Raw genomic sequence first — 14708 nt, forward strand, 5'->3', positions numbered from 1 at the left:
TGATGATGATGATGATGATGATGATGATGATGATGATGATGATGATGGCTGGCATTGACATAGCACTTCAAGGCTTGCAGAGCACTTTACACAGTATTTCATTTTACCCTCACAATAATCCTGAGAGGTAGGTACTAATATTACTACCTCCATTTTACAGATGAGGAAACTGATGCACACAGAGGGTAAATGACTTGCCCAGAGTCATATACCTACTAATTGTCTGAGGCCAAATTGGAGTTCAATCAAGACTTTCTGACTCTATCCAGTGTGTCACCTTGCTGCCTAGACCCTTATTGAGGCCCTCATTGCCTCTCTCCTTTCTTTCAGTCTTAACCATTCCCAACCCACGTTCCACACAACTGCCAAACTGGTATTTCTAAGACATAAATCTAATCATGTTACTGCTTTCCCCAACACTGATATGCCAAAATCTTTACTTGTTGTCTATGGGATAAAATACAAAGTCCTTAGGTTGATTCCTCTACCTTTCAAATCTCATTTCATGTTTCTCTCCTTTATACAGTGTCTGTCCCAGTAAAACCACCCTACCAGCTATTCCTTTTATATGACACCTCTTCTTCAAACTACAGGCCTTTTCACAAGTGACCCTCATACTTTCTCTGTACAACTCTGCCTCTTGGAAAACTGAGCTTCCTTCAAGACACAACCCAAGTAAACTCCCTACACCCAACCTTTACCAATCCTTCTACTTGTTAACAGATTTTCCCTTTTAAAATTATTTTTGTACCATTTTGTGCATATATTGTATTTGCCTTTCTATTTGGCTATTGGGCACCCCATGTACAATGAATGCTCCTTAAATAGAGAGACTTTTTGTTTTATTTTTGTCTTTGAATTCCCAGTGCCTTGCACATAGTAGATAACTTTAAAAAAGTAATTGTTGGATCCAGTTGAATTGAGTCAAGCCATTGGTCATAGAATCAAAGTCTTAAGACCGTAGTTTAGATCTGTAAGGAACTTCTAAGGATATCAAGTTTAACTTTTATTTTATAAACCAGATGAAGTGGGAATTCATAGGACATATTAGTTGTGTGGTATCTTGACTGTTATAAAGGGACTTGCCCAGTAGCTTCCCCTGACTATCATGGACAAAACAGAAATTGAGTGGAAGTTGGGCACTTCCATTGATTTTGTTGGGACAGTAGGAAAGAGAGGGTTACACAGTCCTCATTACTGTGGAGATTAATGCACTTTCAAGTAAGTCATCATTAAAGATTATGTGGAAACACAGAATGACAGTTTCTGACTCATACCCACAACCACTTGCTGAGAATTCTGACATTCTTGACAGTTGGTGCTGTCACTTGTAATTTTTGTTTTTGCTACTTTGGCTCATCTTGTTTATTTATCTTGTCAGTCTACTTCTTAAACTCTAGAAAGTGGGAAACCTAGTAATGTAACTGTATGTAATATACTTCATAGTACTGAACAAATAGGGATCAGTGAATGTTAATAAAAAAATTTTCTCCATTTAATAAGATTTTCACACACACCCCCCCCTTCTCTCCTTCCTTTCATCTATGCATAGGAGCTCTAACTACCCTGGTAGCTACTAAATTAGTCAAGGTATTTGCATTGTTCAGACTATACAAATTACAGGGAAAGAAAATCATCACTGCTAATTATTGGCAGATGTTGCTGCCTTCTCCTGAGCCATGTTCACACAGTGGTGTGGCCCTCCCTATGGACATAGGACATGATTATGGAGATATAAGGCCAGTCCCTCTTGTCACCCCTTTATTCCCTAGACCCCCAATTATTTTTTAAACCTCCCCGACATTCTGTAGGACCCTCAATTGCTCTACTAAAATGCCAATGTCATCATTAAGTGGTCAATATTTTCCTCATTTCCTAATGTAAAAAATCATTGAATTATCTGAACTGGCCTCTGACTTTAAGATATAAAATTGCTAAGTTATTCAGCTTCCCCCTACCCAATCCCATCTTTTCCTATCATTACATTTTTCTCTTTGTTTTAAATTATTGTTATTAGAAGATGTAATGGGAATTTGAAGATCTTCCCTGTCCCTTAATGAACCTAGGGGAATTTGAAGACCTTCCTTGCTTTGAAAATATACTCTGTGATAATCATTAAATATCATATTTTTTGCCAAGGTCTGGATTAATCAAACAGACTTTTTTGCTTTGCTTTAAAAATGGCTTTTTCAGGGGTGGCTAGGTGGCAGTGAATAGAGCACCAGCCCTGGAGTCGGGAAAACTTGAGTTCAAATCCAGCCTCATACACTTAACACAAAAAACTAGCTGTGTGACCTTGGGCAAATTACTTAACCCCAATTGCCCTACCTTCCCCCTCCAAAAAAAACGCTTTTTCTGTCTCAGCAACTCCAGATAAGGCTGAAAGTGAGATTTCCCCTTTTCTTGGGACATACACAAAGAAGGAAAACAGAGACATCCTGAGATTGAAGTGCCCACCAGAAATTATACACCAAAGCCCCCTAAACCTGTCAGAAGGGCCCCTACCAGGGTCCCTGGAAATCACCTAATAGGCCACAATAGTGAAGGAACTTTTCACCTGTGTTGCTAGAAAACATGCCCCAGATACAGGTCTGTTTATGTTTGTATCCAGGGCTTTACTAGGTAATCAAGGCTTCACTAGAAATGACATCAACAGCATTACACCCCCCTTGGAACCACATTTTGTTGATTTGCCACACCTAGTTCTATAAAAATGCATCTTGCAGGAGACTCGATGCTGTCTTCCCTACTGGAGAGGCAGTCACCACAGTTAATAAATACTCCATTTCATTTGTCCATTTCAAGATCATAAATCCAAACGGACCCTGTTTTGTCTTTGCTCTTTGAGCAAGCTTGGAGAATACCTCTTCCTATGTCAACAAAGCAGAAGAGGCTTCTCTTATGGCCCTTAAGGATGAGACCTTTAACTCGAGGCATTAACTTGAATAAGGGGACTTTTTCTTATCTTAATATTTTTTGGACATATACTATATTATGGAATGTTAATGGTAAAGAAAACACAGATATCCTGAGTCAATTGATACTTTTTCAACTCTCCTATTTTATTGTATTTATCATCTATTCAATTAAGAAAATTCCTTTCTCATGCAATAATTAGACATTTACGGAGATCATAAATTTGTGTGACACAGACACCCTGAATTGGGATGGTTCTAAAATGTATTTAAGATTTCTCATTATTTTATTCAGCAGTCAGACTTACTCTGGCTCCTTGTACAAGGTTGCTAGTTTTAAGAGAATAAATGTTGTAACTGTATATCACCTAGCCTGTTGTCTCTTTTAACCAAACTTTTCAGGTTAACATCTGTCCCGTAATATGCTGAATGTAATCACTTGGAGCCTGTGGTGAAAGGAGTTTGTTGACATGTGGAGCAGAGCCCACAGGAAGCTGGAAGTCAGAGCCAAAGAGATGGTGGGAGAGGGAGGACACTTGGTCAAGCAGTCAGGTTTATGAGTAAAATATTGATTTTGTATTGGTTTGTGGGAAGGCTAAAGGATGGCGAGACTCTGCTACATTGTGGTTCATTAACTTTTATGTTGCTATGATGGATTCAGTTTCCTGGTGTTGGAATTTGGTTATCTGGTATCTGAATAAATGTTTTGCTTCTGTTCTCTATATGGAGAGTTTGTTATATTTTGTGGTCAAGCACCATGCAGGAATATTTATAGTCATATTCAGTATATTTATAGTGACCGTGGGCACTGTAAATATTGCATTGGCCCTACAAGAGAGCATTGTTCTTGCAATTAGAAGGCATGATTTCTTCTTCCTGTATTGTTAATGGAATGGGAAGGTCTTTCTTTCCCATTATGTGACCTGCCTTGAGCCTGAGTCACTTGAACTTGTTGAATGGGTGGAGCAAGAAGTGGGAGTGAGACAATCTGGAAGAGAAGACAGCAGACAAAGCAGACAGAGGAGCTAGTGGGAGGGAGAATTTCTGCCTGGGGGAGGGAAGGCTTGGGATGTTTGTGTTCTCTGCATTGATAATGTGCATAGACGTCTTTGTTACTGTGATAGACTTGGCTTACTGGTGTTTGAGTAAATGTCTTGGAGAGGGTGCCTGTGCTTGAACCCCAGTTTGCAAAATCACATCATTTCTCCCCAGCCTCAGAGCATTAACTCTGCCCCTTCCCTTGCCAGCACTCTGCCTCATAACTATTCATGAACTGTTTATCTCCCCCTAGTATAATGGCCAGCTGCACCTATGAATCCTTCAGTGCACTATCTGTGGGTTAACTCCTCAGCCAATTATACACATACTGAGTCTCGTTAGCCTTGGTTCCCAACATCCATCTTGTCAAACATGACACTGATAGGCCACAGACTGGGATCTTCTCAGTCAGCCCTGACCACTAGCTGACTTAGTGACATTTCAAGTCTAAAACCACACCTCCAGGTAGCCCCCCCCTTGGGCTATTTCCCAGTGAATCATGGGCAATATGCCTGCACAGTTACATAAAAAATGCATGTTCCTTTAAACACTGGCCCCACCTTAACTCTTCCCTAATCCCACCCTTAATCACCTAGTTAGCATAATTGGCATGGATTCTACTATGAATTACCCTATAAAAACCTTGATTCTACCCCTTTAAGGTTGCAGGTCCCCTAAAGGACTCTTTCCACTATACAGCCTAACAATAAACTTGCAGGTCCCCTAAGGATCCTTGTCCGCTGTAAAGTGTACAATAAATTTTTACAACTCTGACTCTAAGTTGGCTTGGGCTGAATTCTTTCAAGACTGAATCGAAGGTTTTCTGGTCTTAAGATAAAGATCAGAGTTCCTGCTGAACCAATTAGCCATCCCTCATCAGAAGAGGAGGTTGGAAGCAGAGGATAGCTATTGTCCTCTTCTCAGAGAAAGGATATTGGGCTAGAATTATGTCTGCCCTGCCCCCAACCCCATATTGTTAATCAAGAGGAAATAATTCCTGACCTCAAGCTAAATTCCTAATCACTCACCCTTAAAAAGGATGGAGTACCCCAAGCTGTGTATCTAAGTCTTGACTATCTTCATGCCAAATGCCAATTCCACCATGAACAACATAGCAAATAAATTCATTTACCCATAGCAAACAGAAATCAGTACCGTGTTTCCCTGATAATAAGACACTGTCTTATTATTTTTTTTTTGGACAGAAAAACACCAGAGGGCTTATTTTCAGGGGAGGGCTTATTTTAATGAACATTGACAGCAATTTTAATAAACAGGTAAATGTGAACAAAAAAATGTACCAGCAAGCAAATCACTGGGGAAGAACAGGATGACGTGCTCACTGCTGCATCTCTGACTGGATGCAGCTCGGAGCGCGGCATTTCACCCGGGGGGAGGGGGGGACGGTGCATACAGAGGGTACCGTAATGTAGCATGTAGCGCAGGGGATCACCTTCACTACAGTAGCAATCTCAATAGGGCTTATTTTTTGGGGAGGGCTTATTTTAGATGAATCTTACACAGTAAGGGGAGGGCTTATTTTTGGGATAGGTCTTATTATCGGGGAAACACGGTATATACCAGACAATAAACAAAGTATATAAGCTCTCTCCCATTGATACTGATATATCTTAGCTCAACTGAGCTAGAGAAAGAGAATTCCAAATCTCACCCAAAGAAAAATTTCCTGAAATTTCTAGTATAATAAGCTGGAGATGGGGACATGATCAAGGTGCCAGATCTTCTACATATTGGCTTCTTTTCAGAGGGTCTTTCCCTTCAGGGACTTGAAGAGAGTCTATAACTGTGCATCTCAAAGCTGGAAGCCAGAAGACTAAGAGATCTTCTCATTCTTACTCTCAAAGCTCTACCTTTGGTACAAGTGAATCATTGAGCAATCAGTCTCCACCAACGACATAAGTCTTACGTAAGAGCCACGAGTTATTAATAAAAAGAACATTATTCTTGAAATCAAAACCTCTGCATTTGAGTCTTACCTTTCCTTCTCTTCCTTGCTGAACTCACTGAAACCCACAGGTTTGTTGTGACCAATGGGAAATTACAGGGAAATCAAGAGATGGTGGAAGGCTACCTAACAGGAGACTAATTATTCAGGTAGCTGTCAGAGTGTTGGCTCCACTTTTTGTGGGCACATGAAAGAATCGAACGCATGGAGCAAAAGGTGCTAAAGTTGCCAGGGAGAACTTCTGAGAGAACAAGTACCAAAGACTAGCGGACCTCAAATCATTTCTGATGAAAAGATCAGATCTGATTAGGCACTTTGAAATGTAAACACAAGAAATAAGGTAAACAGGGAAAGGTAAATGAATGTATTTGAACAATTGGAAGAGACTATGTATGTAGATCTAACATTGTAATAGGGAGGAAGAAATGTTTCCCCATAGAAGTTTTATGTCTTCAAAAGGTATTGAAAGAGTTTAAGAAAAAAAAAAGATGACCTCAGATAATTGTTGTTCAGTTCTGTCTGACTCTTCCTGATCCCATATGGGGTTTGTTTGTTTTTAGCAAAGATGCTAAACTGGTTTGGTCATTTCTTTCTCTAGCTCATTTTACAGATGAAGAAACTGAGGCAGAGAAGGTTAAGTTGCCCAGGGTTACACAGATAGTAAAGCTATTGAGAGAGTTTTAGAAAAATTGATTGTATCAGGATAAACTGATTTTATTCTGAAGGTTCAAAGAAGGGGAAAAGAAAGAAGAGGAAAAGGAATTCACTAGAGGATCTTACTATTGGTTCATGAGAAGAAAAGCATACATACATGGAGGAAGGAGGGGACAGGTATCATATGAATTTCATTTTTTTTCTGAAACAAAGAAGGGTTGAGCACATATGTACACACAGTTTGGTGTAAATATATCAAACTGAAGAGGGAAATGAGGGGTTCAAGAGGAAGAATAATACAGGGAAAGGAGAGTCTCCAGCAAAACAAACTTCTTAATCCTGAGGTGGCAAGTAAAAGGAAAATTTTTAAAAGACAGAGGGTTTAAGAAGGTGTCCATCAATTGAGGAATGGCCAAGCAAATTACAGTACATATTAATTTAATATAATATTATTTCACCACAAGAAAGGCAAAAATAGTCTATTTCAAAGAATCTTGTATAGTATGAACTGATGCAAAGTAAAGTGAGCAGAACAAGGAGAACAATTCATATAAGGACAATGACATTTTAGGTCACGACAACTTTGAAAGATTGTGATCAAAACAGCAACCATCTATGAAGAACCACGTCATCTCCTGATGGAAAGGTAAAGGACTCAAGGTGTAGTAAGAGAGACATTTTGGACATGGCAACAATATGGGATTATTTGCATGGCTGCTTGTTTGAAATTAGATTCTTCTTTCTTTCAGTGGAAGAGAAAGGAGTTAGTAAAACTGATGCAAAAAATCGCATCAAAGTTTCTTTTAAATGCACAAAAGAGAACAGGAGGAAGCATAGACAGACAGGCCAGTTTTGAAAGTAGCCTGCGGAATTTATTATACATTTTTAACAAACAATGGCTAGTCATGGTTTTACATGTGCATATGGAAATGCTTTTTTTGGTGTTTTAGTTCAAACTTTTAAAAGTTATAAATAAATAAACAGATTAATGCATGAAAATAAGTTACTACCTTGTAAGCAAAACCAAAATAGCCTGAAAACAAATGCCAGAATACATTTTAAGATAACAGAAAACATTGACATTTTATCTGCATTATGAGACAGAATTTAGTTTCTCCTCTAAAGACTATTATTTGAATCTTTGTGATTTTCAGTATCTTTCTTTTATCCTGGAATTCCTTGAAGCTGTATGATTTAACATCACAAAATATAACTTTAATTTGTCTCCCTTTTCCAAACAATATTCCTAAATTCTAGTTTTAATGTAAAATCCTACAACTTGAGGGATATCTAGAGTTTCCTAGAACCTTTTGTAAAGATTTACACAGCAGTATATAAAACCCAAACTTCTTGTTTCAAACTGGGACACTTCTAGATCAGGCAGCTCTCTTCCAAACAGTGCATGGAACATTTTTCCAATTCTAATTTTCTACATAAGAAGTATTATTTCTAATGCACCTGGACATTAGACACAATGCAGATTGTGTCAGTTTATTTTCTTTGACATATGTAAATGTCAAGGTGAAACAATGTATTATGTCAATTTAAGTTATTGAACTTTAAAGGACAACAAAAAGTAAGTTCTTGTCATTATTCTTTTCTTGAAATTGCTTAAGTTGATTGCTCGAAAGGGGTGAGTTCATGACTGGACCACTTCACACTCAACAGAATGTCTCTGGCAACCAAATCCCCACCATGTTGAGCCCATTAGAGTCACAGCTGATGTGAGTCAGCTAGGTTGTCCTGCTCCAGTCTTATCAAAACAAAGATAACTATTTCAACATAAGTTATTTTTAAGTAGTATTCAAGTTAACAACCTTTTTAAATGAAAGGATAGGTAAGCCGGTATTTTCTTTTTTAATTAATCTAGAAAATTATATTTAGGATTATAATTAGTTGCTACATTTGTGAATAGTGTAATACAAATTAAAATATTGGGTGCTAACAATATAAATTATATATCAGACATGACAGATGACAAGAAACTCATCTTCACATTAACAAATATAAATTCAAAGTATTACTGCATCATTTAGTGATTTGTTTAAATAAAATGAGGTCAGAGATCCGTTTGAGAATTTCACTTAAGAAGTATTATTTGTCTTAATGCAGTTCTCAGGGCTTCTATCACTTCCTTGTTTCTAAGGCTATAGATAAAAGGGTTTAGCATGGGAATTACAATAGTGTAGAACAAGGAATCCATCATATCTTGAGTATCTGCTTGCAATGATCGAGGACGCACATACATGAAGAGGAGAGAGCCAAAGAATAAGGACACAGAGAAGAGATGAGCCCCACAAGTGGAGAAGGCTTTGCTTATTCCCTTGGGAGATTTTTTTTTCAGAATGGCAAAGAGGATACAAGTATAAGAGATTAGTATAGACAAGATAGTAAAGACCTGAATTGACCCAGAGAAGATAAAAACCATCAGAACATTAATGGAAGGGTCAGTACAGGAAATTTTATACAAAGGCATGATGTCACAAAAAAAGTGATGAATTTTGTTGGAGCGGCAGAAACTTAATCTAAATAACAAACCCACATGGAAAATAGAATGAAGAAAGCCAACCACATATGAAAAGATTGATAGCTGACTGCATAACTTATTAGTCATCACCATTGGATAAAGCAAGGGCTTACAGATGGCTACATATCTGTCATATGCCATTGCAGCTAAAATTAAACATTCTGTGGTTGCACTGAATGAAAAAAAATTAAATTGTACCATGCACGCAGAAAAGGATATCATTTTATTTTGGGTTATAAAGCTCATCAACATCTTAGGGCATATTGTGGTTGAAATACAAGCATCAGCTAAAGCTAAGTCTCCCAGGAAAAAGTACATAGGAATGTGAAGGTGAGAGTTCATCCAGATAAGAACAATCAGTCCAATATTCCCCACCATGGTTATGATGTATATACCTAAGAACACCACGAAGAGGAGAACCTGAAGCCCTGGATGATTTGTAAATCCCAAGAGAACAAACTCTATTGCCAGTGTCTCGTTTTCTTCCGTCATATCTACACAGGATCTAAAAGCTAGATTAAAAGAAAGCAAAAGTAGGTAATCACAAAGAGATATAAAAGGTAGCCTTCTTATAATGGAAATAAAATGTTCCTCTCCGGCTGCTTATTAAGTAACATATTTAAAGATCTGCTTTTTCTCTTTAAATATATTTTAGGAATAACAAGCATTCTGGAATCTGCTTATTTGTGAAAGCTAGAAAAATGTAAATAAATGTAATTATTTTATACATTGAAGAAAACATCCTTGGTTCCCCAATGTATAGAAGAGAAGTAATGTAATTAACCTGAAAAAATTATGTGCTATTTCTCTATAATTTTAGCCCAATTCAACAAACATGTATTTATTGAATTTTTACTATATCTATTATGCCAAGCAGTAGGAATGCAAATGTAGTTTAGGGCATGGTTTTGACCCCAACTGTGGGCTGCTGGTGGTTCACCTGCACCCACAATGATAAGGGAAATTCCTCAAGGAGAAGAGCCAAGACTACAACTCACTGTCAGAGACATAGAGGTAACCCTGATGAAGGGAAACTATACACTTACTGCTCAATACTGTAGCTCCTAAGCCCCACTAGTGTGTTTCCCATTTAATCAAATCAGCCAAGATGACATTAATTCCTTTTTTGTGGAGGGCAATTGGGGTTAAGTGACTTGCCCAAGGTCACACGGCTAGTTTTTGTGTTAAGTGTCTGAAGCCAGATTTGAACTCAGACCCTCCTGACTCCAGAGCGGGTGCTCTATTCATTGTGCAACCTAGCCACCCCTGATGACATTAACTCTTAAACATTAAACATTTACTAATAGAAGACAAAGTAAGAATAGTGATATAACATTACATAACAGAACACCCATAAACCTTCATCACACTCTCCCACCAATGTATGCAGCATCCTTGGGGAAGAATGGGGGGAAAAACTTATAAAAGCCTAGCAGTAGGACCCATGTGCCAGAGCAGCTCACAACTCTTGGCTTTAGACCTTCATGTTAGAATCTTCACTTTAGACCCTTGTTCTAATCTTTAGGGAATATTTTGTACCACACATCACCTCCTTTTCAAGGGCCTTTTCAGTTTCCTGCTAATTGAAGTTGCTTCTCTGTTACTCTTCGGCCACCAAAGCCATGTTAAGCTTCTTTTTTGTCACCTTAGATTACAGACCTTCTAAGGTCATCTCTCTTGGGTGCTGAGGCCAGTACAGTCTTTCAGTGAAAAGGAATACCCAGAAGCCTGGGATCTGCAAAGCTATTTGGATGTGCTCTTTGAGTTTCCCCTCTTCGGCCATAGAAGACATTAAAAGGCAAGTTAGGCAAACCTCTGAAGATTTTCCCTTCTTTTAAACTGTAGGTGGCACTTACAGAGTCAGCTAGACAAGCTCAGTCTGTTTTTCAAACCACAAAAAATCATTTTTAACTTCCAAACTACCCTTCCAAGCAGTTGCATTTTTCTCTACATTTTCTGCATTTTGAGATTAGAGCCAGTCTCTAGTCAGCTGGTCTCAGCTGGGATCAGCTCAGAGTAGCTGACATGATTTTCTTCCTTCTCCATTCTGCTACCTTACTTTTGCTGGGTTTTCAGCTCTATTGACTTGGTGTTTTGTGATTTCTGACGTCTCAGTTTCTGCTGTCACCTTCTAATGTTTCTGCTGCAACATAGCAGAAGCTCTCTCATGTGTAAAGACCCAACTCAATCTTTGGTTAAAAAACCCAAAATTCACATCTCTTTCAGATGACACAGATCTTCAATATGTAATTGTTCCATGGTGCCCAATTAATCCATTGACTCAGAGCTTTCCAGTTATAAACTTCAAAGTCCTATTTTTTAAAAGACGAATGTAAATTAACTGCTGGGAAATGGTGCACTTTAGCCATCTTTGCTTTCAGGAGCTAATCCCCTTCCCCCTCCCCAACCCAGGGGAGCTGTTTTCTCTCAGATCCTCAGACCCGTCTATATCTCTGGTCAAGTACTTACACACTGCTTTTCTTGGTATTACAAGCAAATTTCCTTTTTGCTGCTCTTTTAAATAAATAAAATATTCAAATAACACTTTACACAAAAATGTATATTAATGTATATAAAATGTATATAAAAATCTATATAACTCTTGTAAATGATGTAAGGCAACACTTTTCATCAGGCAACATCTTACAGTTGAAAAAATTATAGCCCATTCTTTGAAGCAGCTTGCAGTGTATTAGGGAGATAGATGAATAGAGATAGGCAAAGCAGGTTGGAAGGTACATAAAGCATGGATGCAAAGAGGAAGTCTTAGTTGCAGAAGAGATTTTGGGAGAGAAGGATCACTCTTAGGTGACAGGATCAAAGACCACTCCATAAATGAGCTGGCACTTCACTGGCTTTGAAGGAATAGAAGAAATTGAACAAAGCGAGATGTGAAAAAAAGAACCATTCACCAGCCAGGAGAAAAGCATGTCAATACCTGGAAACAAACTGTGAAAGGGGAAAGGCTAAACTATTAGCTAGAACAGGTTAGCTAGAATAAATAGTGTATATGGAAGAAGAGAATAAAACAAACTTATAAAGGGCCGTTCGTAACCAGATAATTGAGTGCCTTGAAAGTGACAGTGCTGGCAGTAAAGTTAATGAAATAAAACTAAAATAATAGAATTTGAAGTCAAGAAGGAAATCTTAAGAGAGCATGAATTTTAATTCTCTCATTGTACAGATAAGGAAGCTGAGGCCCAGAAATATGAAGTGATCCGCCCAAGATCACAAAGCTCATTGTGTCTAAAGTACAGATTTTCTGATTCCTAGACCAGAATTCTGTAAGAATTCACTTTTCATATTATGTTTCATGAAATTATTATCAAGAAACAAGAACAAGTTTTGATTTTAAAAGATCAGTTCATTATCTTTATATGACTTTTCAAAACTATTTGACAAACTTTGCTATGTTTTTAGTATAAAATACAAAAATATGCAAACTTTTATTAAAATTATTTAAAACAGGTGTGAAATTATCATCATCACAAATTTTCGGAGTTCTGCCCATTTTACATAATTCCATTTTCTGACCTCAAAAGGTAATGACATTTATTTTAAGTAGTCATGTGAAAATATGGACTCTTATTTACTCCAAATAAATCTCAAAGAAAATCTCAATCTAATGTATTCTGTCTTGATCAGTACACTATCATCAATATCATTATTCATAAAAATAACAAATCCAAAAGCATTTTGAGTTTTACTAACTGTCATCTTCCAACTTCCTTGTTGTAGGACAGGAATTATTTCTATTCTTATTTCTAGTGAGCACCAAAGGAGGTATCCTTGGAGTCCTGAAGTAGGGGATAGAGGCAGGTTCCTCAATGGTTTTAACAGCAGGGGAAGGGTCTGGACTAGTATGGGTCAATGGGCAGGAGAAGAAAAAGTCAAAGACAAGGAATGGGTTCCTGTCACCAAGCCTGGCTGCCTAGTCAAGGTCAGGAAGATCAAATTCATGAAAGAGATCTATCTTTTCTCCTTCTCCATCATGGAGATTAGGATCATTGACTTCTTCCTGGGGCCCTCCTTGAAGGATGAGGTCCTTCAAATAACGCCTGTTTGAAAACAGACTGGATTTGGTCATCATAACATATTCAAGCCTTTTGTGGTCACTGAAGACTACCATGGACCTGGGTGTCAAGTGGTCCAAGAAAGAGCTAAGTGCTACAGTGGATAGAGTGCTAGGCCTATAGTCAGGAAGATCTGAGTTCAAATCCTGTCTCAGAAACTTAATTGTGTGACTCTGGACAAGTCACAACTTTTGCCTCAGTTTCCTTATCTGTAAAATGAGAATAAGAATAGCACCTACTTCCTAGGGGTATTGTTAGCAGGGCTGTTGTTTGTAAAGTGCTTTGTAAACCTTAAAATGCTATAGAAATGCTAGCTATTTTTGTTATCATCAATCATCATCCATTGTGCAACCATCCTAACCAAACTACCCATTATTCCTGTGAGGCAAGGACACTAGGGGACAAGATTGGCCAACCCCACACAGTGCCCTGCACTCCCTGGCTATTAAGGATTGGCCTTGCTGTACCTGATCCCTGCCCCATGTGGCACTGGAATTGTCTTGCCTCTAGTGCCTAAAAAGTTGCTGCTTTTTAGAGGAAATTAATGTCTTTCCTTCAGCCAGAGGCTTTACTGACACTCTAGGAAATTTTGCTAAAGCTGCTTTTGATGCCATCTTGATAGCCCCTAACCTGTGGAAAAATACCATTTACTAAGTCTCCCTTTGAGGAATTCACTGACTGTCTTGTAAAAATTAATACTCTACTGTAAGTACAAAGAACCTAGAAGCTGCTGTGGTTACCATGCAAATATTTTTGTATGAGCAAAGAATAAATTGAACTCTGCATGATAAAAACAAGAATTATTATCCCCATTTTAGTAAAATACAGGATGTCCCTTTAAACTAAACTCTGACTTTTGGGAAATCCTGTGGTTTATATTTATATAGCACTTTAAGGTTTACAAAGCACTTTTTCACAACTTTCTGAGATAAGTAGGGCAAGTATTATCCCTGTTTTATAGATGAGGAAACTGAGGCTCAATGAGGCATAGTGACTTGTCAGGGGTCACAAAGCTGTTGAAGAGCAGAACCAGAATTCAAATCCACATGTTCTGTCTCAGTCACTACTTTATCACTCAGCAAGGTTAAGTAACTTGCTCACTATGCCACACATAGTAACCCTTCTTCAGAAAAACAAAATGCTCCATCATAATGTATTCATTTCAGGCCAAATAGCATCACTGAAACATATCTTCTTAAGCTGGAAATTCCCTCCCATTAAGCAATACTGTTCTTTTGTCCCTTTCCAGTTTTCTCATATTTGTGAAACCCAAACTAGACCCAATTATACAATACAAAGGAGAAGGGGAACAAGCATTTTTTAAATACTATGTACCAGGCATTACACTAAGTGCCTTACATATTTGATGCTCAAAAAAACCCCTGTGAGATAGGTGCTATTATATTCCCATTTTATAGACAGAGAAGAGTGTCTAGCCCAGCTAGTAAGTGTCTGAAACTGAACTTGAACTCAGGTCTTCCTGACTATAGAACTAGGGCTCTGTATCTCCACAGAAGCATGGAGGAAACTTAGAA

At 38.0% G+C, this 14708-nt stretch overlaps 1 protein-coding gene across 1 annotated transcript; it reads right to left on the reverse strand.

Annotated features, from left to right (window-relative positions):
- Window positions 1–8653: 8653 nt before the first annotated feature.
- OR5H2 (olfactory receptor family 5 subfamily H member 2) lies at window positions 8654–9592 on the reverse strand. Its single transcript, XM_069100497.1, has one exon. It carries the CDS (start codon window positions 9590–9592, stop codon window positions 8654–8656), a length of 939 nt encoding a protein of 312 aa, XP_068956598.1.
- Window positions 9593–14708: the final 5116 nt, after the last annotated feature.

This window comes from Petaurus breviceps, unplaced genomic scaffold (assembly GCF_028583685.1).
Source record: "Petaurus breviceps papuanus isolate PSGF00001 unplaced genomic scaffold, PetGlider_PUasm1.0 419, whole genome shotgun sequence".
Classification (NCBI taxonomy): Eukaryota; Metazoa; Chordata; class Mammalia; order Diprotodontia; family Petauridae; genus Petaurus; species Petaurus breviceps.